The sequence below is a fragment of the Helicoverpa armigera genome, chromosome 24 (assembly GCF_030705265.1).
Source record: "Helicoverpa armigera isolate CAAS_96S chromosome 24, ASM3070526v1, whole genome shotgun sequence".
Lineage (NCBI taxonomy): Eukaryota > Metazoa > Arthropoda > Insecta > Lepidoptera > Noctuidae > Helicoverpa > Helicoverpa armigera.
In genome coordinates, this window is record NC_087143.1 from 4,291,375 (window position 1) to 4,317,034 (window position 25,660).

Below are 25,660 nucleotides of genomic sequence, written 5' to 3' on the forward strand. Positions count from 1 at the left end.
CGCAATTAACTTTACCTCATCATAAAGATAACAGATTTATCTCTAGTTCTATATTTATTGTTCATTCCGAGAATTCGATAATTCTTGAATGTGTTTTGATAGTTTTTTTTTTGTATTTTCCTGGATATACAGCATATTTTTTTTCATTGATAACAATCGGAGCGTTCTAAAGCTCAGCTTCCCACCAAGGGCAAATTCTAGCTAGTGTTATTTTATATCTAGCAGGTACGAAAAGGGTAAAAATATAGTAGTCATAGTCTGAAGTTATGATACTCGTCAACCAGCAAAAATCGATTAAAAAAAACATAACGCAATTACTACTTGCAATAAGGGATAAGCCTATTTATTTTTATTGGATAATCTCAACACAAAGTATCTATAAATGAAGATGAATGAAGATTTGAGACAAGGAAAGACATGAAAAAAAACACAAACAATTGTTAATATTTTATTTAAGAACGGAAATGGCATCACATAAATTATTTATTATATATTTAAACTAATTAAAGCAGAACATACGATTCTTATAAAAACATTAACTTAATGCGGTTTGGACGCGTTATTTTAATTACAATGCAAATAAAGCTCAAATACCATACAACGCATGTTATAGAATTTCAAAACTTATTGTAAATAGATAGAAGAAATATTTTTGCCTACACTTAGACACCGAAGCATCTATGATTGTACTAATATGTTTGAGAAGACAACCAACCTACGATTACGCTAGTTCCGATCAGAAATATTTTGAAGTAGACATTCTATGTGGTATCAACATGTGAGGGGAACCGTTTCTCGCACCTTTATAAAAATGAGGGCATGCTATTCTGATGTGTAACTATGTCATTACAAAATTTCATTCAAAATCTGTTCGATATGTTTTACATGAAAGACTAACTAACATACACAAGTACATAAATTCGCGATAGTAGGTAATAAATTATTTGGTGCCACCTTGTGACCAATTAATTGGGTTTGGTTTGACTATGAAACGCACACTGGTGGATTTTCCGATAGGTTTTTCCGCATGGTTGTTGCGTACACAAGAACCAAGTATTCTATTCTATTCTATTTTTGATTCTGGCAATCTCTGCCGTCGATGTTGATGTCGACGATTCTGCCACTGACAAGTGATATGAGAAGCAAGTAGGTACAATAACAATTTTAAAAACTGAAAGGAGAAAACTTTGCACTTAATGTAGAACTTGTTGGTACATGACAGATAAAACAATTGACATCTGTCATTTTGAGTGATGACTCCTGATTACGAGTGTGTATGCTTGACAGACTTTTATGAATAGGCAAAGCCGTGCGTACCCGCGCGCCAAAATTCGCTGGTATGAAACCGCTGTTATTGATGCGGCAGTCTCAACATAAAATTGTATTTATTCATACTTTTTTTTTCCTTTACCACTTCTTATCTTTTCATTAATTGCTACCGAGTCTTATAAAACAATACCCATAAGAATTGATCACAAATTGTCAATGAAGCCCAAAAACGGTTTCTATGCGAGTGAAACTTGAAATGTATGCGTGATAGTGTAGGCTTCTTACACCGTTGGATTTTGGCAAATCAGGAATGTTTTGTGAGAGTGCATTCCATGTCGCCTCATTGGATGGCAGGGCAAAGCTTTGACGCAGAAATGGCATTGCCACGCCGATTGCCTTCGGGGCACATATTTGTATGGCCCACAGATATTTGTTTCGACTTGATGTTTTGGGTAGATTTGTTTGTGTGTGTTTATGGGTACCTGGTTACTGTAGAAAGTATTTATCCAAAATCAAGCCTTCATTTAAACATTATTTAACACTTACATGATACTATGCAAACCTATATACATATTATACAGATCTTGTCAGAATAACTGTCACTGTGAAGTTGGCGTCCTAGTGATCAAACTCAAATGGCTGGCTCCAGAGGGCAAATGTCATTTAAAACTTTAACTTAAGTACAGTACTTAATATTTCTTCCATCTATTTACTGAGACTAATAATAACAATATACGCTCCTACGATAGTAAATGAAATTTAAATGATTTTGAAAGTCTGACATTGCAAGATTTCTCCTTTACAAAATATCATCATCATCATCATCATCATCAGCCTATCGCAGTCCACTGCTGGACATAGGCCTCTCCAAGTGCACGCCACTGAGATCGATTTTCGGCTACTCGCATCCAGCTCCTGCCAGCCGTCTTGCGCAAGTCATCACTCCACCGTGCCTGAGGACGTCCTACACTACGCTTGCCGAGTCGTGGTCTCCACTCTAGAACTCGTTTACCCCAACGGTTATCGGTTCTTCGGCTAATATGGCCAGCCCACTGCCACTTCAGCTTGCTGATTCGGTGGGCTATGTCGATGACCTTGGTTCTCTGACGGATTACCTCATTTCTGATGCGATCCCTCAGAGAAATGCCAAGCATAGCCCTTTCCATAGCCCGCTGAGCGACTTTAAACTTGTGGACCAGCCGTACCGTCAGTGTCCACGTTTCGGCTCCGTAAGTCATGACAGGTAGGACGCACTGATTGAAGACTTTCGTCTTTAGGCACTGTGGGATCGACGATGTTAGGACTCGACGTAGCTTCCCAAATGCAGCCCAACCCAACTGAATTCTCCTATTCACCTCGTCCTCAAAGTTGTTTCTACCTAACTGCAATGTCTGCCCGAGGTATACATATTTCCGAACAACTTCGAGAACGGCGCCGTGTATCGCAATCGGTTCCGGTAGAACATGTTCATTGAACATGACCTTGGTTTTGTCCAAGTTCATCCGTAGGCCGATGCGTAGAGAAGATTCAGCCAGGTCGTTCAGCATTTGTTGTAGGTCCTGCAGCGTTTCTGCCATGATGACGATATCGTCAGCAAATCGCAAGTGAGAGATGTGTTCGCCATTGATGTTGATGCCACGTCCATTCCAATTCAGCGTCTTGAACATATCCTCCATTGCATTAGTGAACAGTTTCGGGGAAATAACATCCCCTTGTCTCACTCCTCGATGCAACGGTATGGGCCTAGTTTGCTGATTTTGTACTTGGACGGACATTGTAGCGGCTTCGTAGAGACATCTCATCACTTGGATGTATCGCCAATCTACTTGACAACGCTGCAGGGACTCCAGAACAGACCAGATTTCAACCGAGTCAAAGGCCTTCTTTATTATTACAAAATATGGTTCAGAAATAAACTATTGTTTAAATACACTATTAACATACAATTTTGTTATGTTTATAGGCAAACACAATTTATGTTTATAGACAATATAAGAAGAAGGGTTGACAATTTTCATACATTGCTTTTCTGCTACAATACAGTAGGTATGTTGCATTTTAAAACACACAGTATTTTTTTGTAAATCTTTTCCATTAATTTGTAAAGACACAGTATATTTTTCTTGAAACTTCAAAAAAATTGGTTCAATTAAAACAAATTATGATACTTAAATAATGATACATAATATATTACAATAACATACCCATTAAAATCTTAATGTGCCTTAAAAATGCTTATTTTTAACAAAAACCCTGAACTCTTCTATCGCTGCAGTTACGAACATTTGGAATAACCCGCGCAATTAACTTTACCTCATCGTAAAGATAACAGATTTATCTCTAGTTCTATATTTATTGTTCATTCTGAGAATTCGATAATTCTTGAATGTGTTTTGATACTTTTTTTTGTATTTTCCTGGATATAGATACAGCATAAGTTTTTTCATTGATAACAATCGGAGCGCTTTAAAGCCCCAGCTTCCCGCCAAAGGCATATCCTAGCTAGTGTTGTTTTATATCTAGCAGGTACGAAAAGGTACAAATATAGTAGTCATAGTCTGAAGTTATGATACTCGTCAACCAGCAAAAATCTATTAAAAAAACATAACGCAATTACTAGGGGAGATGTTCCTAAAACGGGTACCCTTCCTAAAACGGGTAGGCTTTGCCATTCGTATATTATAGGTCTTAGTGTGAACCTGTGAGTGTAGAGCGGTGCACTACCACCCCGCCGATCACGGTCAGTTGGCTCGCGCGCCTAGAACGAGCGTTTTCGAGATTAGATGTAAAAAAAGTTTTTTGCAGAGTTTATTAAAAAAAATCGGATTATGCTAGTGCTGACTACTCAAATATGGTGTAAGATACGGTTTTCACAGTTTTGTATTATAATTTTGCATGTTATATGCTTATTAATTGTGAATACTTAGTGGTCTCCTTGTTTACTATTTTAAGGCTAAGGTAGTTGAAATTTAAAACGTGCTTTTGGGCAAAACGGGTAGGGGCATAACGGGTGACTACCCGATTTGAAATAAGGGGCCACTTCCTCAATTGATCCCACAGAAAGCTAATCGAAGACAAAGGAAGCCACAGAGAGCTGAAGAAGTACAGGAACAGCGTGAAAAAGAAATTAAAATATGTTTTCTCTGATTTTTAACAAAATTATCTGCTAGTAGGATTATAATTTCAAATGTAACATTTAATAAAGTAAAAAAGTGATCTAGACTGATCAAAATAAGAAAACTGTTTAACATAATTAAGGAGACTAATTAACGATAAAGATTTCCTGGATAATAGGAGTCTAAGATACGTTTTCTAATTCATTTATAACATATATTCATTCATTACCTGCTTTGCCCAAAGGCGCTACCCGTTTTAGGACCCCCCCGAGGGCAAAGCGGGTATTTCGAAGGGGTTTATTTTTTTGATTTTTTTTCTCAATTTTGAAGAAGATTACTAAGACTATCTTATGTTTTCCAAAGTTTATTATATAAACAACCCTATGAGTACAAATACAAGTCGCATGTAATGTTCTTGGTTATTTTATTTAACATCTTCCCTTAGCTTACCCGTTTTGGGAACACCTCCCCTACTTGCAATAAGGGATATACCTATTTATTTATATTGGATAATCTCAACACAAAGTATCTATAAATGAAGATGAATGAAGATTTGAGACAAGGAAAGACATGAAAAAAAACACAAACAATTGTTAATATTTTATTTAAGAACGGAAATGGCATCACATAAATTATTTATTATATATTTAAACTAATTAAAGCAGAACATACGATTCTTATAAAAACATTAACTTAATGCGGTTTGGACGCGTTATTTTAATTACAATGCAAATAAAGCTCAAATACCATACAACGCATGTTATAGAATTTCAAAACTTATTGTAAATAGATAGAAGAAATATTTTTGCCTGTACAAGCAACTTTAATTTACACTACATCATCATCATCATCTCCTGAGCCTTTTCCCAACTACATTGGGTTGGGCCTTGGGCTACCAGTCTAACCAGATACAGCTGAGAACCTACCAGTGTTTTACAAGGAGCAACTGCTTATCTTCTTTATTTAAACTACTACATATTCCTAATAATTACTTTTTAGTGTCATAGACTGACCAATTAACTGGGTGTAGTTTGACTATGAGACGCACACTGGTGGATTTTCCGATCGGTTTTTCCATATGGTTGTTACACGAATTGCGGAGACAATTCGCATGACAGGTAAAACAATTGACATCTGCCAGTTCGAGTGATGATTACCGATTACTAGTGGGTCAAACACGCGGAAAAACACGCTAGTGTGAAAGCGCCGTTATTATTGCGACAGTTTCAATAAAAAAATATATTTATTTATACTTTTTCCTTTACCACTTCTTATCTTTTCATTAATTGCTACCGAGTCTTATAAAACAATACCCATAAATATTGATCACAAATTGGTAATGAAGCATAAAATGGTGTTTCCATGTGAGTCAAACTTCAATGTATGCGTGATAGTGTAGGTTTCTTACCCTTTGGATTTTGGCAAATCAGGAATGTTTTGTGAGAGTGCATTCCTTGTCGCCTCATTGGATGGCAGGGCAAAGCTTTGACGCAGAAATGGCATTGCCAAGCCGATTACCTTCGGGGCACATATTTGTATGGCCCACAGATATTTGTTTCGAGTTGATCGACTTTCATGTTTAGGGCAGATTTGTTTGTTTATGAGTAGTTACTGTAGAAAGTATTTAGTGAAATGAGGCCTTCAACTTAACATCACATGATATATCTCTATGTAACAACATTGAACTATGCGAGTCTACATAAATACAGGGTCTCGTCAATATAATTTTGCTGCTGCGAAGTTGGCCACCAAACCAAAATTAGCAAACAAATAAAATTCAAATCACTAATTACGGAGAAGCAATGTGTAGTGCTTATATTTTAAGAGAAGATTTTATTTTTTATGTTAAAACAATACACAATATTTCTTCCATCTATTTACTGTGACTAATAATAACAATATACGCTCCTAAAATAGTAAATGAAAATTAAATGATTTTGAAAACTTAGTGTCACATGGTTCAGAAGTAAATTATTCTTGAAATAAACGTTCAAATTTTGTGCGCCCAATGAAAATATAAAGGTTAGGGTGCGTCCACATCTGGCGAATGCGCCGCGAATGCGCAGCACGCGAGCCGATCGCGAGCTGACCGCGAGCTGCGCGTGAGCAGTCACTGCAATAGTTCGGTGCTTGTCTTTAGCGCAACTCACGCAAGGCTCGTATAGAGCGCGCGATCTGCGCGCAATCAGTTCTCGCCCTTACAGTTCCGCATATTGACTCAGTACTGTCGAAGATGGCAGACGTCGCTCGCGTGCGGCGCTTAGGTCGCGCGCGAGCTGCGCGCGGGCGGCGCAGAAGCGGCGCACGAACAAAAATGCACGCGCGCAGCTCGCGGACAGCTCGCGAACGGCTCGCGTGCTGCGCATTCGCGGCGCATTCGCCAGATGTGGACGCACCCTTGTGCAATACACAATGTTGCATTTTAAAACGCAGTTTCATTAATTTGTAAAGACACAGTACATTTTTCTTGAAGCTTCAAAAAATTGGTTCAATTAAAACAAATTATGATACTTTCTCCAAAAGTTCAAGTAATTTTCAACTCCTTAATTGAACAATGGAAATAATTTATAACCGATGCTAGCTTTATTAATTTCTCAACTTAAAATGATATTAATAACAGATTTAATTCATAAAATTACTTAGTTACAAATCACTAGAATGAATTAGACAAAATTATCGTGCTTCTTAATTAAAAATTTAATTACATACAGACTTCGTATTGACTATGTATCATAACTAGCCGTTTTCCCGCGGTTTCACCTGCGTCTCGAGGAAATTACTACTTGTACTGGGATAAAATATAGCCTATGTTACTTGGGAAGAGTGTACCTTCCAACAGTGCAAGAATTTAGAAAATCGGTTCAGTAGTTTTTAAGTTTATCCATCACAAACAAACAAACAAAAATACATTTTTTTCCTTTATAATATTAGTACAGATTAAACATATTTGTCAGCCTCGTGTTAATACTTATATTAGTTCTAAACTAAATAATGTTTGAGAAATACGTCTTCACAGAAGAAATATTTTATATTTTAGTCATTTATTAGAAGCTCGTCGAGTTAGCTTGCTCTTACTTCGAGGAAGGGTAAATAGTGGGAAACGTCATTAGGACCCTAAGTTACAAAAACATAAATAGGTATTTTAGAAGTACCACTTTGGCTGTAACAAAAATAGTATTTGAGAAGGATCACTATCAATATTTCTTTTTGTGGGTTACACATAGAACCAAGTTGAAAAAGTTGATGGTTGGCAATATATACTTGCTAAAAAGCTAAATCAGTTTTTATCAAGTGCCTTGATGTCCGTAGGGTGGGGATCTTATTCATAACAGTCATAACCTTAGCCACCTTAGCTTGCTTTTTTTTCCGAAATGGAACATTAAGTGGCTTTAGCTTCGCTTAAGACTTTTGGAGTACTTTGACATTTCGATAAACACCATACCTCGAAGTTAAGCTTTAAAATCAGTCAATTTCAAGACTAACGAGATTTTTTTCATTTATATTAATATTACATTTACATTAGCTTAAACTACTAAGTAGATACACTTGAGAGCAATAAATTTGAGTCAGTTTGAAAATCTTGACATCTTCAATGACATTAGTTTTATGTCCCAATTATTACATAAAATGTTCGTAAACTTAGCTGTATGTATAATATCAAAGATATGAAGATTCTCGCTACTGACTCAGTTATATTGCCAGCAAGTGTAATTATAATTACAGATATTTACGTTCTTATCACAAGCTAGAGGTGATTGCAAATATTATTACTTAGAGTAAGATATTACTGTTACACAGTACGCTTATCTGCTAAAAGCGCGCGCACACTACAAACTTTTAGTCGCCCGATAGTTTGGGTTCGTAAATCAGTATAAAATTGAATGGAAGTCATGATGATGATGATATCCTCCTAGCCGATTATCGCCTACGGCGGCTGTTCTCAGGTAAGGAGATTAGCCAGCTTCGCAGGACATATTATAGCGCACAAGCATTTACGCAGACACAGGTGCACTCACTATTTCTTCATTCTCATAGCCCGATAGGACGGCAATGAAATGAAGAAAAGGAACAAGAATGAAAGGAAGTACACACGTAACAACCATAGGGTATTTGTCCGGTATCGGACCGACTATAAACTTCGATCAAATTCTGAACATTCAAAAAACATTTTTTTTCCTACCACCGGCCTCCGGTCGGCCGACTGAAAAGTTTTTAGGGTGCGCGCGCGCGCTAAAACAACTTGATTCCCGTCTATTTTATTGTACTTTGATCTCAGAGATAATATTTATTTACACGACTGTATTTAATGATCTTATTTCTTAGTTCTGATGTGGGGTACACTTGGTATATTAATTTGATTTTATGTATCTTCAAATACATATTGATAAAATAAAAAATTAGACATTTTGGTTTTGGACTTCCAAAAAATATGGAGATATCACATCACTCATCACGTTAAAAAAAATTGTTTTGTTCCTGAAGTTCAAAGTTATAATATTTTTACTGGAGAAGAACGTTAACTTACACACGACAAACAAAAAACAATTAAAATTAAAATCTAAGCGCATCTGTTAAATAATTTAAACGAACCAAATTAGTGTGCCATTTGGGATTTTCCGAATTTTATTTAACAAACAATAATATTAATTTTACACAACATCTAAACATACATCGAATTTAATACTTCATTGAATAACCAAACAAATATATTATTTAAAAAAGATAATTTTCACGACTAGTAACACAAACTCCTATGGAGTTCATCTATACCTTCGAAGTGGCTGTCAGCATGACATAACTCGCTCTAGGATTTTCCTCCTGAACTGGTTCTTGTCTAAAACACCTATGGGGCTCAAAGTCCGCTGGTTTTTTCAACATCTTTCTCACAAACCACACCAAACCAATGACCACGACCATCAAACCAAGAGCCACGCCTATGAGAGCTGTATTTAACCCCTTGAAGCCTGCTTTCATTTCTAAAGTACCAAGAGACTCAATTAGCTGGGGGACCACACAAATTGTTCTTCTTTCATCGACTTTATACTTCGAAATCGCTGCACAGACTTCGTAAGGTCCTCTCATGAAGCCTTCCATAGAAATTTCTAGGGTCGATTGGCATGGGGTATCTTTTTGGGCTACGAGGCTTCCTCGTGATAAGACAGCGAGGACGATATAACAGTTGCCGATTGGTCTGACATCATTGGACAGTCTTTGGGAACGAGGTAGCACGTATTGTGGTCTTTGGGGAAGCCCCAACACTGATATCAGAACCGTTAAGACCCCATCGCTTGTGACGTTCGAACGGACTTCTGATACTCTGGAAATACAAGAATTCCAAATTATTAATTTACCTACTTATAAAAGTTTATCAATATACTATTATAATCATTTATTTTTAAATCCAAAAATAAATTTTCACAGAATCAGTCGAAAAATATTTTTACAATCAAACAACTTTTTGGAATCAAATTAGTTTTGTGAACTGTTATAATTTACTTAATTAATTTCCACGAAATTTTTTGCCAGCCTTTCTCTTTCAGTAAGCCTACCTAAGTCTAGAACTTTTTGGAGAAAAATAAACAAAATAATAATATTTTTTCTAATGTTTGACTAACCTCAAAGGGTTGCTTGGTTCTGGAGCCCGTGTAACCACTATCGGCACGACAGTAGCGAAAGTAGCTCGTTGTCTAACTTGCATGGGTGCACCACAACCCAGTACTAAAGAGAGAGGCACATCAGAACTATCCATTTCTTCCAGAGCTATACAGAATCTGTGGATAGAAACAAAAAGTTAGGAAGAAAGAAAGAAAACTTTTTTCGAAAATTACATGTAATATCGGCCAGACATGTAGGTAGGTAATTTTATATGGTGAAATGGTGGTATTTTTGAATATATATGTATGCACCTACAGTTACGTAAAATAAACATTATTCTTTAAGTATTCAGACTGATTTAAGTAGACCACCGCTGTTCTGAAAGGCGATTAACCAGGTGCGCCAGAAATAATCTGAGATTCCATTCTGGCTAGATTTGGTATTGATGTGCATTTATAGAATATTTGAATCACTTTAAAAAAAAAGTATTTTCCAGCAGACAACCTCAAGAAATAACTACTAAAACATAAATAATAAATCAAGTACAAATCCTCCTAATTATGAGGCCACGGTAATCCCCCAAGGTAAATTATGAATGCGTCCTACTTTTAACAACGATAATTAGTAAGCATTGTAGCTTAACCACTGAGTAACCACTAATCAAACATTATGGGACAATTAACATCGATTAAGAAATGAATATTGGTCAAGTTGATAGTTTTATGTTTGGGAAATTAGGCAGACCGATGTATATTGTTGACCTTTCCTTTATTATTTTAGTCCGATGGAGTTTAATTAAAACCAAAGACCTTTCCTCAAGAATAAGTCTCGCTAAGTAATACTACAAAGTCCTATCCACTATATGATAATGGCTTATCGCTCCCTTATTTCTTTAAATGTCCTAAAAATAATTCGTCACGTCAAGCGCCTAATAAAAACGCAACAGCAAAGATATTTCATTCCGCAACACGTTCGATTATTTCAGTAAGGTGCACTAATGTATGGAAAGGCTATGAATTTGACCTTCCCTAGATATGACCTTATAGCATACAATGTGAACTAAACTATATTTGACAAATAAGTTTATTTATATCACTCAATTATAAAAACAATTACATATTAGAAAATCTCTTCTTCTCGATTCTATCTTTAGACACTGTAATTTCATAACATTAGCCAAAATTACCTATTTAATGAAACCAATTTCAGCTCATCTTGTTTTTTCATTAACTTCATACTATTTCGATAAATGAATGTTCTTGTGCTTTTATTTAGGTATAACAAATATATTTTTAGATCTCATTAGTTCCTCTATGGTGCAGAGGTATTATTTTCTATTGTGCTAAAACTATATTTAAAACAAAGCACATAGACTCATTTTAATGTTGAGGAGTTTCTAAAATTACCAACTCTATACATTTAATATTTCATTTCTGACTAGCAAAGAGGTAATAATATTTATTTAGGATCCTCACTGATTACATAACAGTTTTAATTAAAATAAATAGTATCTAAAAATAATGGCAGAACACCAAATATTTGTATTGAACATTTTCAGAGTCTATTAATTACTTGAATGCAAATAAGAGTTTTATTACTTTAACAGATTTTAGCGATAAATCCGCCATCACGGAGAAAAAACATTTTCTTAAACCTTCATTCTACTGCATGAAAATATTTTCGCAATGTTCAAGGTTAAGCAACGTTTGGCGCGGTCGGTCCTTGGATGGGTGACCAGTAATCGGGAAAAGGTTTGGCAGATGGATTTAACGTCAACCAAAAACAGATGATCAAATAACCAAGTTTCCTTTAATTCAATTTGTATATTACTCTGTGAGGGACTCCCATTAAACTTCGGTACAGTTAAATATTTACTTTAGCTCTTTAATTTATCTTTGCGGTTATAACTTTAACTGTTGATCTAATTAGTTCAATTATGAGTTTTTCGAGTTGCGGTTAACTGATATTTGTGGAGTTCTTCCTTGATCTTAAATTGTTGTTTGGATGAAGTTCCATTTGATACTTATGTTGGCTTATTAGAAGTTATACTGTGGATCATAATATGAATGCGTAACAACGCTTACGTGGTTGTTCATCGACATCTTTCAGGGCGAACATTTTTATTAAAGATACTTCCAACGATACATCTAACAGAATTAATGAAAGCAAATAAAATTGTTAAAGAAGAAAAAAACAGAAATATATACACGAAACATTTAAAAATGAAATTGTAGGAACATTATTCAATTTACAAGTTATTTAAGTGTTAGGTAAGTGTCGAGAAAAATATACAAATTAAACCTTTATATACTGCAAAATGCCTAATCCCTATGGTCCCAATGTACACCGAAAATTAAAAATCCTTAAACACTTACGTATACTGATCAACAGCATCAATCTTCAATCCTCGCAACACGACATTCGAAGGTGAGGCTCTATGACACGCCACGTGCTTCGGTAGACCACCAGCTCTGGACGCCGTGACTCCAGTGCATCTATACCGGCGAGTCGATAGAGGGTCCACTGCCCAAGATAGGTGCACTTCTTCGTCGTCATGCCAAGCGTCTATTAGGCGTACCTGATGAAAATTATCGTGAATCTAAACTAATATTATAAATGCGAAAGTAACTCTGTCTGTCTGTCTGTCTATCTGTCTGTCTTTTCTTCACGCCTAAACTACTGAACCGATTTGTGTGAAATTTGGTACAGACATAGTTTGAAACTTGAGAAAGGACATAGGATAGTTTTTATTACAAAAAATAAATAAAAATAAAATTATTCCGCGCCATCTATTGGTCAAATCAAAAATCTGCTGGTAGTCACTATTCCACGCGAACGAAGTTGCGGGCAAAAGCTAGTTAAGATTAAAAGTCGCGTGTTTAACTGTCAACAGAAGCCTTACTTGCAGTCACTGTTGTTTTTTTTTAGAATAAAATAGGAACCCATTTCATACATGGTCAGTTATTCCCATATAAAGCTATCGATTAGCTTGTGTTATATGTTCCCCAATTTAACTCCCAGACCCAGACCAAAATAGGATACCCTGCTAGAAAGACCAATACCGCTCGGTAAATATTTGACCGACTCAGGAAAGGATTGTGATTACACAAGGGAACAAAATAAGACTTTTTTTTTTGTTGCATGAAATTTTATGACTTTTGTTTACTAATTCGAGGTCGCTGATTTCAAATCTACCCACATTTTTTTTCTAACAGCTTTAGTTTTTGAGATACAGCTATTGACCGTATTTTCGAACTAGTTACACATAAATTTCATAAAACAGAGCATTTTATTTAAAAAGTATATAATTTTTACTATTTCTATGTTGCAAAATAATTGTAAAAATGACACTAACTATTTTTGTAATATTTGTGGTGAATATACATTTAAAGATTGTAGACTAAGCGTGTCGGAGTTCTTGAAACGGGTTTACTTTGAGTTCTTTGGATTTTCTTTGGACACCTGCGACAGGTACCTACTGGGTGTCTAAAATGGTATGTAAAACATGCGTCGAGTCTTTAAGGTTATGGAAAAATAAGAAAAGACCCCATTTCAAGTAACAAACACCGATGATCTGGCGAGAACCCTCGAACATTAGGTAGTCTTTCTGCGAGGTTGATATGAACGGTATTAACAATAAAAGCGGTCTAAATGGATTAACCCAAATGTGTTATCTACTACTTTACCTCAATAAAGGTGCTACCACCTTAGCACATCAAACTTGGGCTCATGAAACAACTTCTAAAAGCTCTGAACAAAAATGCTCAATACATACCTAAAAAGTCCCATAATTTGAGTATAGAGAAACTAAAAGCCGGAATTTCTGATGGTCCACAAATAAGGTGGTTGACATAAGTGTAAGTTTCATAATTACATGACCCATATCGAAAAAAATGCCTCAAAAGAATTTGTTTGGATTGCACAATATATTCTATCAAACAAAAAGGATGAAAGCTTATTCAAATCACTTTGAACAGATGTTGACGGCTTGGTTGTAATATGAGCACCAAGGTATACTTCCTCCTTAGCCATTTCGACCATTTCCCTGAAAATCTATGTGATCTCAGTGAAGAACAAGGCGAACGGTTCCATCAAGATATTCGGACTATGGAAAAGCGGTCCCAGGATCATTGGAATGTCAACATGGTGGCGAACTACTGGTGCAGGATTAAAGACAGCCCTAGTGCACCGAATCAAGCTAGAAAATCTTATGAAAGAAAGTTTTTGATCCTTAATTGTGGTTCTTCTGCTGTTTTTTGTTAATAAAATTGTGTTTTTCTTGAAAATCACGTTTTGCTGATATTTCAAAAACTAAAGCTGATACAGAAATTCTGACTTCAGATCTTCAATTAGCAGCCCATAAATATACAATATTAGTCGTAATATTTCATGCAACAAAAATCTTGTTCCCTTGTGTTATCAATAAAATTGATTTGGCTAATATTTTGAACAGTATCTATGAGGTCAAGAAGCATTCATTGTGTCATAAAAAATGTTACATAACTTGCAGATTTCTCGGTATCATTTTAAGAATGCTTAGTTTGGACTATTAAACAACAGCAAACAAAAAACCTTCGCTAATGACTTCGTTTACAATAGCATGACTCATACACATCACATAAGTAACCAAACCAATGCTAATTTCAAACTGCCCATAATTTATGCAAACAATAGAATTTAGAATGACTACCTACTACAGTTGCTATATGATGAAATAAAAAAAAAACTAAGATGACTAACCAAACCATTAAGTTCTGATCCTACGCAAATTCAGCGGATATACATACACTTATTGAATTTTACTGAATCATTCGCTAATAGTAGAATAATTTTGGCTTAGTGATTCACAGAGTTCAAAGTGTTAAAATTCCAATAAAATTTGCTTAAAACGGCTGATCTTTATGGATGTCCATATTTATTCTTCAAGTGATTTATTATCATTACCAAAGTTTTATATTTCATTGACATTGAACAGCATTATAATTCACAATGGACTTGAAAATTCTGCAATATTTTGTTCATTGATAAATCGATATTGAACTCTTAAATAGATAGATGTACTTTATTGAGTACTCCAATTATTACATTCTTGAACATAGTAAACCATGTGATTCATGGTGGTTTATCGAGAGAGATGTCTCTTCTAGACAACCCTAATATTACCTTTATTTTTATTTATATATTCTTATCTTACCTTAGCTTCAGAAATCGGCAAATCTTCTTCAGCTGGAACTTCCAACTCTTCATCATACAAATCATCATCCAAACCGTCTTGCTTATCAACATAAACTTCCCCTTCACTATTATCCACATTAATTTTATAATCGTTAACAATCGAATTCGCTAGAACCTTATTGAAATCGTAGTTCGTATCTTTTTGTTTCAAGTCTGTATGTTCGGAATCATCGCAAAGCTTGTTTTTAGACAATCGAGATAGCAGAGCTCCTTCCAAATGTGGCGGTGTTGCACACACGGCCACCGATTTATCAGTTTGGGGAAGATTTTTTGCCTCCCTCAACCACCTTGCGAATCCGGCCATTAGGCAATCGCAATTAAGAGGATTATCTGTAAAAGAGAGCAGAATTTATCTTTACGACCCCGAATAAATGTTGGTGAAGTTTACAGAGGAAGTTTAAAGTATGAGTAATTGCTTATTTGATTCTATGCAATTTAACTTTTGTTATTTCTTATGGAGAATTTTACTGCAGGACTTTGGGGTGCTCTGTTTTAAGTGAATTATTGTTTATTTTGGGGTGTATACTTTATTTAAAAAGCCTTAATTTTATACAGAAAAATAATGTATATCCTCAAGCAACATAATAACATGTATATTTTTGTTGTAACAAGGATATTTTATGCCTCGTCAAACTCAAACATGATGGCTTTTCTATTCCTTTCAAAGTGTATGGCAAAAAAGGCGCGAGAAAAATGAAGTTACACTAACAAAAGTGTCAGCGGCCAGAATTATTCCTTACAAAAAAAGCCCATAAAGGAAACTACAAAGGCAGAAATAGTTAAGAGTCACGCAACAATATAACCGGGGAATATCGATGGGCGAACAAAGACGTTTCGACGTCACCTCGGTGAAACGTTGAGTATCGACAAATATCTGTCGAGACATACCGGTGAGGAAAATGGACGAGCAAGTCAGGTTTGGATACAAAATATATAACATATCTGAAAAACTGTGAACGTGTAAATAGCAAAAAGGTAATAGCTATTTTTAATTCTAATTTAAATCTGTATTGGTGTACATAACATATTTCCTTTGTCTTATTTACCCAAAACATGTAGGTAGATAACAAAATACATTGAATCTGAATTGCGTTTGAAGATATTGGAATGCAGAATAAGACCAGTTTAAAAAAAATGTTCCGAGCGTGCTACTAGCCGGACACTCTACTTGATATTAAGATTCTCTATTTACAATAAGTAAACCGTGTTTCTTTACCTATCTGACAATAGCCCTAACAAAAGTCAAGTACAAATTTTGCTGCCCATCGTCCTCAACAGTATGTCTCCCCAAAGTGCGTATCATCGCGCCTCCATTACCTTCAATGGTGAATCGGCCGAGGTCCTTATGCAGTGCCAAAGCTCCGTCATCTATCATTGAGATGTCGTTATCGTGGAGCAATAGTTCGGTCAGACCTCTGAGAGATTTCAGCGGCTCAGCAGATAGGGACCGAAGGAAATTGTGCGAAAGATCCAGGTGGACTAAGCTAGTCAGCTGAGCTAGCGATGCACCTGTGAATGTGAATGGGAATTTAGGATTTATGGGAGTATGAATAATGGTGGTATCGTCTTGTATTTTCGTGTTATATATATCTAGCTGTGTATTTGTTTAACAATGGTGGCAAATATTTAGATAATTGAATGGCATATAATGTCTTCAAATGAAATTGAGATGATAGTAGCAGTCAACAATATCCTTCCTCTTCCTTTTTTATCCAATCGATAATTTATAACAGAGAAGCAAAGTAGCGAAACTAATAGGGGTCGTTTTTCAATTGCCTTTACATTAAAACATCAGAAAGGTTCTGTTGTTAGACAAACATTAGAAAAACTTCTTACCCTTTCTCAAAATAAAAATCCTAATTGAAATACCGTATTTTCTACCTCTTTTTCCTATTTTATTGACGATCGAACACAAAACCTTTCTTATACAGGCTTACAAAAGTTATTTTGATTTTGTTTCTCAATCGTTTCGCTCAAATCTTATGTAAATGTTAAGAAAATACTTTTCCTCCTTATTTCCGTCGGTCCCAGGCGACTTTGGGGATTTTTTTGCCGGAAATTAAAACGTCACAAAATTGACTAAAAGCTTTAAATGGACATTATCTCTGTTAAACTAAACTAATCGAGAGGAAACTGGATAATAATAAAGATTTCGGTGCGGGTTCGTTTAAAAAAGAGGTTTGATTTTTTTTTGATTTTTTATCGCATTGGAGAATAACAATTTTGCCCAGTATTTTATCCAGTCATTTGATTGCAAATAAGTCTATTGCCACTAGCTATTCATAAACCTAGAACTTGTATATCCAATATAGGAGGAAAAAAATAGTTTCTTTGTACAATAAAGACCCACGGGACACGGGTGAAACCACGGGACATAGGCAATTTTTTCAATATTCTGTCAGCGCCACCCAACGTGGCAATGTTGCCAGCTTGGGTTCATCACGGACAACGGGGGAAAGCGATGACAACCAATTGTATTTCTTCATACCGTTTATTGTACTTATAACTGATTACAGGTCTATTATGAAGTAAATAAATAAAATTAAGTCTCTCACCTGATACAGCGACGATCTCATTGTGAGACAGATCCAGATGCGTCAAGTTGGCTATGTGTTTGAACGCATAGTCCTCTAGCACGTCTATTTGGTTGTTGTGCAAGTTCAAATGAGTTAAGTTTGTGAGACCTGTGAACATGGACCGCCGGTAATTTAAGGGATTGTAAGAGAAAATTGATTTAGTTTATAAGTTTATTGTGGGATAGTGTTAATTCTGTGACAAGCTGTTTTATAAGGGGTAATAAGATTCTCTTTAGTGTTGTATGGTTATAATTTTGTCCAACTATAGAGTTTTTAGAGAAAAATATGTATAAATTTTTACTGTTTTAAAAAGACATCTCATAATAAAGTTTGATGACCCTGAAATATTTTGTATCTTGAGATTTTTACACGTTAGTTTCACACAATATTTTCTATATGTTATACTGTTGTCTGTATGCTAATTATACTTTAAGTCTAGTTTAAATCCTGTCCTACTTGATTTTGAAACACGTTCTGGTAAAATTTTTGACGAGTGACAAGGCACAATCGATCCATGACTGTGCCTGCATCAATTGACGATTCAGTATTCAAGCTTTGACTGACGTCTTGCGTCGAGTGAAGCGGGGAACGTTAAAATATTCCAACTGGAGTCTTTTGAGAATTGGAACCAGAAAATTCGATGGAAGATCTTATAAGACTTACAGCTTTACGAATGCTTTTCAAATCGTTATAATGTACATATGTTAAGACTGTGTTAAGACAGTAAAATTTTTGCTTAAAAATAAAATCAGTTTGTGGTCAAGATCAGTCATACAAACATATACTAATGAAATTCAATGGAACGTTTTAAATTGAGTATCATAAAAGTTATATTATGTAAAGGTAGCAAATATGATTACATAATTGATTTCGAACGAGAAATTTATAATAACAAAAAAAAACAGTAGTCGAGGGATTCAAATGTGTAGAGATGAAGTTATTAGACCTTTGCCCAGCAGTGCGACATATAGACTAGAAAATAAATCGCTTATTGACTTTTTTTATTTAGGAGTATATTTAGTTCTTACCTGACAAAGCCCCCCGTCGTATACTCGCAAATGTGTTGTCAGACAATTGAAGGGTGGTGAGACAACTCAGTGTGGGCACTGTGGTAGGGCCGAGCGGACCTTCTAGTGCATTGCTGGATAAATCCAAATCTCTTAACATGTGGGCCTCCTAAAACAGAATGAGGGCTTGTAAGACATTATTTACTTAATACATTATGCTATTATGTAATTTCTCTACAACATACAATGTTATAAGTAGTGAAATGTGAAATTTATATGAAGAATGGAAGCGGAAAGCTTATTTCGGTGACCCCAAACAAAATTGGTGACATTGCGGGAAGAAAAGTATTTCTCGGTTTTACACATCTTTTATCACTTTCCAAAAAGAAGGAGCTTTTCAATTCGACCGCGTATATACCTACATATTTTGTTTATTGGGTAGTTGTCATTACTTCTATCCCATGTCTAACCTCATCCCATTTATACAGGTAAAAATAAGATTGGTGTGATCAGACTGTCTAGCTTCATTCCATAGTTATTCACTGACCGACCTACTAAGCATAGCTTAACCTTTGATCGGTCGACCCTTGCGGCTATTTCTTTACAAGCTGGCTTTTGTGATAGGTAAAATTATTTTTATATCAGTCTTTTTAAATACTTGCTGAGCTCCTTCTAAAAAGGATTTTATATCTTCTAATCCAACTGTGTTTAATCAGCTGCATATCAAATAGACAGAATGACTAATATTCTCTGAAGATAGAATTGAATTAAAATGGATTAATAAATATTTGATTATAGAATAAATGTAGTCCATTATCTATGTATTAACGTTAAGTCTGGGTCCATAAGAAAATTCCATTAACTACCCACATCAACCTCAAATAATGATATTGATTGAATAAGGCTAATTTCATCCATTATTCTTCTCAATACGGTCTGGTAAGAAAATTAATGCTGATTGGTAATAAGAGATTTATTGAAGGGTATTAGAAAACTAATTCAATTATGACGGAGCGTTCCATGCGAGGCCCACGTTGGGCGCCATTAAGGCTCTCCATACACGTTTGAACAAATTAATGAAAAGGTAATCAGCACTTTCTTAATACACTTTTGCGATTCGTCTTAGCTATTATTACTTTTTGATTCAATTTTGGGTGAAAATTATTGTACCTACTATAACCCTTATTTTGAATCCAATACTTACCAGATTATTTCAGATATTTTTTTATTCTATTTTATTGCTATATTATTGTGGTTAAATAATACTACACGTCTTACCTTCAAAGGAGCCAGTGCTGGTACTTTCAGTAAATTCCCTCTTAGCCTTAGAACACTCAGCCTTATCAAAGGCAGGAATGCTCCCTCCGATATATCCGTCAATTGATTGTCACTTATATCCAAGTAGGTTAGATTTGTGATACCCTGAAAACGAAATATTGCATTAGACTATAGATTATTGTTTGTTTTAAAGAGTTTCTATGGAGTTTCGTGCCAGTTCTTCTCCGTGAAACCCACTCTTAGGAACCGAGCAACTAGCTTGACGTTTCGAAAGAACTGTTATAGGCCTGTTTGAAAAAAAAATGATACTTTGACTTTAAAAAGACCTTTGTTTTGTTGAGATAATAACTATGTCGTCCGGATATACCTATGTTTCTTGTACAATTGATGGTTATATTATGCTTCCTCAACTTTTGACAAAATATTTCGGCATAAACAAAGCTTAAATAATTTTGACAAAATTCTAAATTGTGTCAGTGACTGCTGGACTATTATTATGTAGTTAAAACAATGTAAATATTCCTGAAATTATAAATAATGCTGCATTTGTTTATTGTTTACACTTTAGAAACAAGCAAATAAATACATAATTAAACCTCATTATTTCCCTAAATTGACAAACATTTAACAATTTACAAATTCATAGAATTCTCTTGAACTCCTAACTATGTATTTGTCAGTCCTGATTCTGTTGAACATTTACGTAAAATTTAATCAATTTGAAGGATTTCCAGAAAGGGCTTACCTTAAATGAATTACTGTCTAAGGTATGAATTTTATTGTTGGACAAATCCAAGCGATCTAAATTCCAGAGTCTTGTTAACGCTTCTGTTGGAACTATGGGCAGCTGGTTGTTCGGGAGACCTGGAACAAATGACGGAGTGTAATATTGTATTTAACCGACAGAAAAAGAGAGGATGTTCTTTTGAGTATTTTTTAAATTATTTTCGTAGGTCAAAAGAAAATGTCTTGGGGAAAATAGATTAATATCTACTCTTAGAGCTGGGTTAGTTTACTTCTTGATCTTTCTTTGATAGTAAAAACTACTCGACTTCACTTCAGAAACAGTTAAAATATTTCTTTATTTTAACTACATAATTATGTATAATACCAGTTCAAATAAGACGAAGTATGTACTAAAATACAGCATCCAAACAATATCACTATGAGGCACCCTAATACTACTTCCAGCATCTATTAACATTAATACATTTGAAATTAGGTAAGAAGGCCGCTACATTAGCCAAAGAAAATTAGTAAATCTATGAAACTACACGGAACTTCCGTAACGTCTATTAATGAACTAAGTTCTCCAGGGAAATTCGTTAATGTTTCGAAATTATGTAATTCAAGAAAACTTGCTTTTGAAGTTGTTTGTTGATACTTAAAAAAGCTTTATTTTAGGAAGATTTTAGGGTAGAGATTTCTTCTCCTTGAAATTCGGTTTTGGTAAAAACCCATTTTTCAAATCGACTTATTCTCGATTTTTATAAACAAGAAGCTATTCGTTCAGCTTTGTGATTTTTCTTGCTATACCTACACACGAAAGCAAAACGACTTTTCATAATAAAATTTAATAGTGGTGTAAAAAGTCAAGATATTTTTAAAACAGCAGAATCAGCCAAACTTTTAATAAGTGTTACAGAAACAATCCTACAAATAAGTCACCTTCCTTCGCTCCTAAAATTACGTTCTGATGAATTCGTGAACATTTTGCAGAAATACGACGATTTTGCAAACAAAAGCCACCTGTTTCAAGGTACGAACAACGCCGCTCGCATCGTATCTTGATTGCAAATGGAATTACGAAATAGTACACGAAACGCGGGTAGTTAACACACTGGCTTGATGACTTAGTACCTACATCATCTGCCTATGCTCAACTATGTTGGGATTGGATTCAAGTGTCATCGTATGCAGCTGAGTGCCAGTGTTTTACACGGAGTAGCTGCCTCTCTGACCTCCTCACCCTGACTAGGTTCTTGAGCTACCTGATACCCCGTGGTAACACCAGTTGTCAGACTTTCTGACTTTTGACTATTTGTAATGAATTCCAAAGTTGTTGTTGCCCGACAATTTATCGTGCCTTCCAAAATATGGAGGTAGTCGTCATGGCAAGGTGGTTTCCCATTCAGAGATCTAGGACTGATATCGCCAAGCGCTGCTTGACTATACGCTCGATATTATGCGGCTTAGTCATTAGCTAATATATAAATAAAAAACCTCAAACATTTTCAAGAACAAAACTGAATCCTGTGACACATAGCTCAGACTTTTTATGCAACGGCAGATAACATGCACATTTCCCTTAACATAATTATTATTACCTACATATTATATAGATTACATACACTTTACACAATTTATTCACTTACCTAAAGCAAATAAAGTAGCAGAAACAGTACTAAAAGCGCCTTGCTGCACTCGTCGTATATCTCCCGAGGATATCACAAGCCCATGGAGTCCTACACCAGCGAGCTCTGATACCGAAGCTGATGATAAGACTGATACTCCTCGCAGTGCACAGTCCAGGAGTGATACAGCTGTGTTCTTGTTTCGAGCCTTCTGTTCGCGAAGATGGCGGCCTATGATCTGAAAAGATGTAGGAGATTTAGAGATTTTTAGTGGTAGAAGATACTTAGAAGATAAGGCATACCTAATAAAGAAAATAATAATGAAGTAAACATAGGCAATATTACATATTACGCCAATTAGCCCTGCCGTTCTAAAGTTAGAGCTATTTGACTCGTTCCGCCTTTTAACCGACTTCCCAAAAACGAGGAGGCTAGCATATCAGAAGGAAGAACCTCGTATTGTAGAAGCCAACTTCACCATAACACCATATTTATTTGGCGAGGATATATCGTGGCACGATATAGACGTCGACTGTTATCGGAACATAATTGTATTAAAAAAAGAAAATATTTTTGGAAAAAAAAGGTTTGAAGCAAATTAAAAAATAAACCCCAGAAATAACTGGACCGAGGATAATAAAAGCGTAATAATAAAGAAAGTAGCTGTTATAATTCCTTGAGTAAGCAGAAATTTGAATACATAAAAAGAGCCGATGGTAAATTTTAAGCCGAAGAATCCTTCAAATTAAACGGATAGAAACAATATAACCATAAAACTGAAGCAATCAAACCTTCCCAAATCTTACTGATTTCTGTCAAGAAAATTCTCCACTAAGGAATTATTTAAAATGGTTCCCCTTTCTAAGTAATGATATCCTAAGACACCGAACGCTTTAATTAAACACTATTTGAACGGAATCTATTAATTTAATGATCGAATTAATTAAGGGAAAAATATTTTGCTAATTTTAGGCCTGTGTTAATTGATGACGACCTTAAATTGTATTTTTAGAATGTAAGCAATGGCTTGGATATAAATAGATGTTGAGGAAAAAATATTGCAATTAGCATTTGACCCTTGGTATTACAATTTATTTCATCTTATTTTTTTCCTATATAACATGTTCGTAACTATCAGACAATTCAACACCTCGAGGTTAAGTCATTTTTAACAATTGTCCATGTTTTTCTTCCATATTCCTTCTGTTCTATATCATCATCATCAGCCTTTTTATCGTCCCACTGCTTAGCACAAGCTTCCTCTCACATATAGAAAGATTGAGCGTTAATCTGTACAATATGAATATTCAAATTCAAATCTCAATCCATTGTAAGTTAATCCCTAAAAACAAAAGAAAATAACAAATTCCAGCAAAAATCCTGCAGAAATTATCAATGTCAAATAGTGAACGTGTTGAATCAAGTTGTGTGGTGCTTCCAAAGGATTAGCGGAAGCCGCTTTCGAGACGAGACTCCGTTGAGCTATTGTCGAACATGTTATAGAGCAAATCTGTCTTGTGAAGCGTCGTGCAGTCTGTGATAGATGGAAAATATGGCAGTGTGAGGGTGGAATAGCAGTGCACTTGTGTATAGGGTTTTGACTTCTTAGCTGAGAAGACAAGCAATAGCTTTTGTAATCTCAAGGCTTCGAATAGGTGGGGGAATCTTCAACACAAGGATATTAGATTATACTCGTAGGTATCTAAAATACAGGAGATCTCGTATTTTAGCCTCTCGTATTTCTTTTATCTGTAACAGTTCAGAAGCTAAAATTACCTTGTGTCTAAACTGGTCGAAATTGCTCTTATTCAGAGTCTGACAAACATGACTGTAGTAAATAGTTTTCTTTAGATGTGCTCTGCCTTATCCAGAAAAATTAACTATGAACTCATTACAGTTTCGGATAATAATATATGCTACAAACATGTTGACACAAAGAAAATGAATAATAAACAAGTTCCAATAGCCAACAGGAGTACTAAACCAACAGTGTTGGTCACAATAGAACCGCACAATATTGTTGGTGAGGCCACAATGTGTCTCTAAATAATATCCAATGGGCCAAAAGCTGAGGCAGTCGTATTATGGCTATCGTATTTGTACAGAGACGATGGACGTTGATTCTGAAACAATACCTTTCTATTTCCCTTACTATGGAATTGTGGAACCTAATATTGATATCACTGAAGAGAAATATGGTTTTGATTTCGAAGTGAATGGACTAAGAGCAGTTCATATCTTGTCGTTTTTATTGACAAAATAAACACAGTATTCTACATGTACATTTATGATTGAGCGATGGAAAATGTTTTAGATACCTTGATGGGTATCAGTTTTTTCTTCTAAATTTATACACTTGGGTACATAAATAAATTACAATCTGCTTTCCATAGCTTCACCTGTAGACTACAAAACTGCTGTAAGACCGTCTATCAAAATTTCATCCAACTTGGTTCAATCATTTTCAAATCATGCTCCTCACAATATACGTAAGATTTTAGTATTTATGCAGTAAGGTTTTAATCAATTCCAAATATATTATTTTAAGTACATATCTACCTATTATTTTTTTGCTTTCGAGTAACAATAGTAACATCAACACCATCCACAATTCACTTGTTCGAGGCGTTCAGTAAACAAAAGCTATCGATTGGCAGGTGCGTGAATCGGCGAGACTTTGACAAGGGTCCGCGATCACCCTCCGAGCTCTTCACGTCAATAAACGTCTTAGTATACCTTCTAAGTGCCTTTGACCGATTATGAAGAAATGGGGGTATGTGTGGGGGGTAAGGCGGGTGTTTGATTCTTTTTTGGGGGTGTTTGTTTGCAGTGTGATATGATAGTGGTCCGTGGTTGACTAAAGTGTAAATTGAGATGCATATCTGTCAATCTGTCACTGAAACAGATTGTCTTGAACCATTGTAATCTTTTTATATTGATGCCGATTTTTCACATCTTCATAGGATTTCCCAGATTGGGGTTTAAGATGCCTAAACTGACTGGACTACACGTGCTTTAGAATTTATTAATAAATTAATGTGCTTTTAGTTTTACTTCTAGGTGCATATTATGTGCGAGTATATGTCTCATGGAGTAATTTCAAACTCTTCAAATCAAATCATGACTATTTTGAAAAGTAAATGGAGCCAAATAATTGTACCTACATTTTAAATACCACTCTATTTAACAATTGATATCAATATTTAGAATGTGGTGAATGTCCACCTGCT

General features: G+C 35.2%; 1 protein-coding gene across 2 annotated transcripts in view; it reads right to left on the reverse strand.

Moving 5' to 3' along the window:
• LOC110381716 (uncharacterized) overlaps positions 1-25,660 on the reverse strand; it is a 124,710-nt gene that overhangs the window by 11,076 nt on the left and 87,974 nt on the right. The window contains exons 3-12 of one of the 2 annotated variants that reach the window (XM_064041172.1): positions 22,452-22,668; positions 20,822-20,940; positions 20,077-20,220; positions 18,820-18,967; positions 17,771-17,899; positions 16,533-16,724; positions 15,175-15,545; positions 12,356-12,558; positions 10,001-10,156; positions 9,446-9,702 (exon numbers count right to left, since the gene is read on the reverse strand). In XM_064041172.1, coding sequence (XP_063897242.1) covers positions 9,446-9,702; positions 10,001-10,156; positions 12,356-12,558; positions 15,175-15,545; positions 16,533-16,724; positions 17,771-17,899; positions 18,820-18,967; positions 20,077-20,220; positions 20,822-20,940; positions 22,452-22,668 — 1,936 coding nt within the window. Of the gene's footprint in view, positions 1-6,805; positions 9,703-10,000; positions 10,157-12,355; positions 12,559-15,174; positions 15,546-16,532; positions 16,725-17,770; positions 17,900-18,819; positions 18,968-20,076; positions 20,221-20,821; positions 20,941-22,451; positions 22,669-25,660 lie in introns of those variants that run through there. The other variant, XM_049849892.2, reaches the window with a different exon arrangement.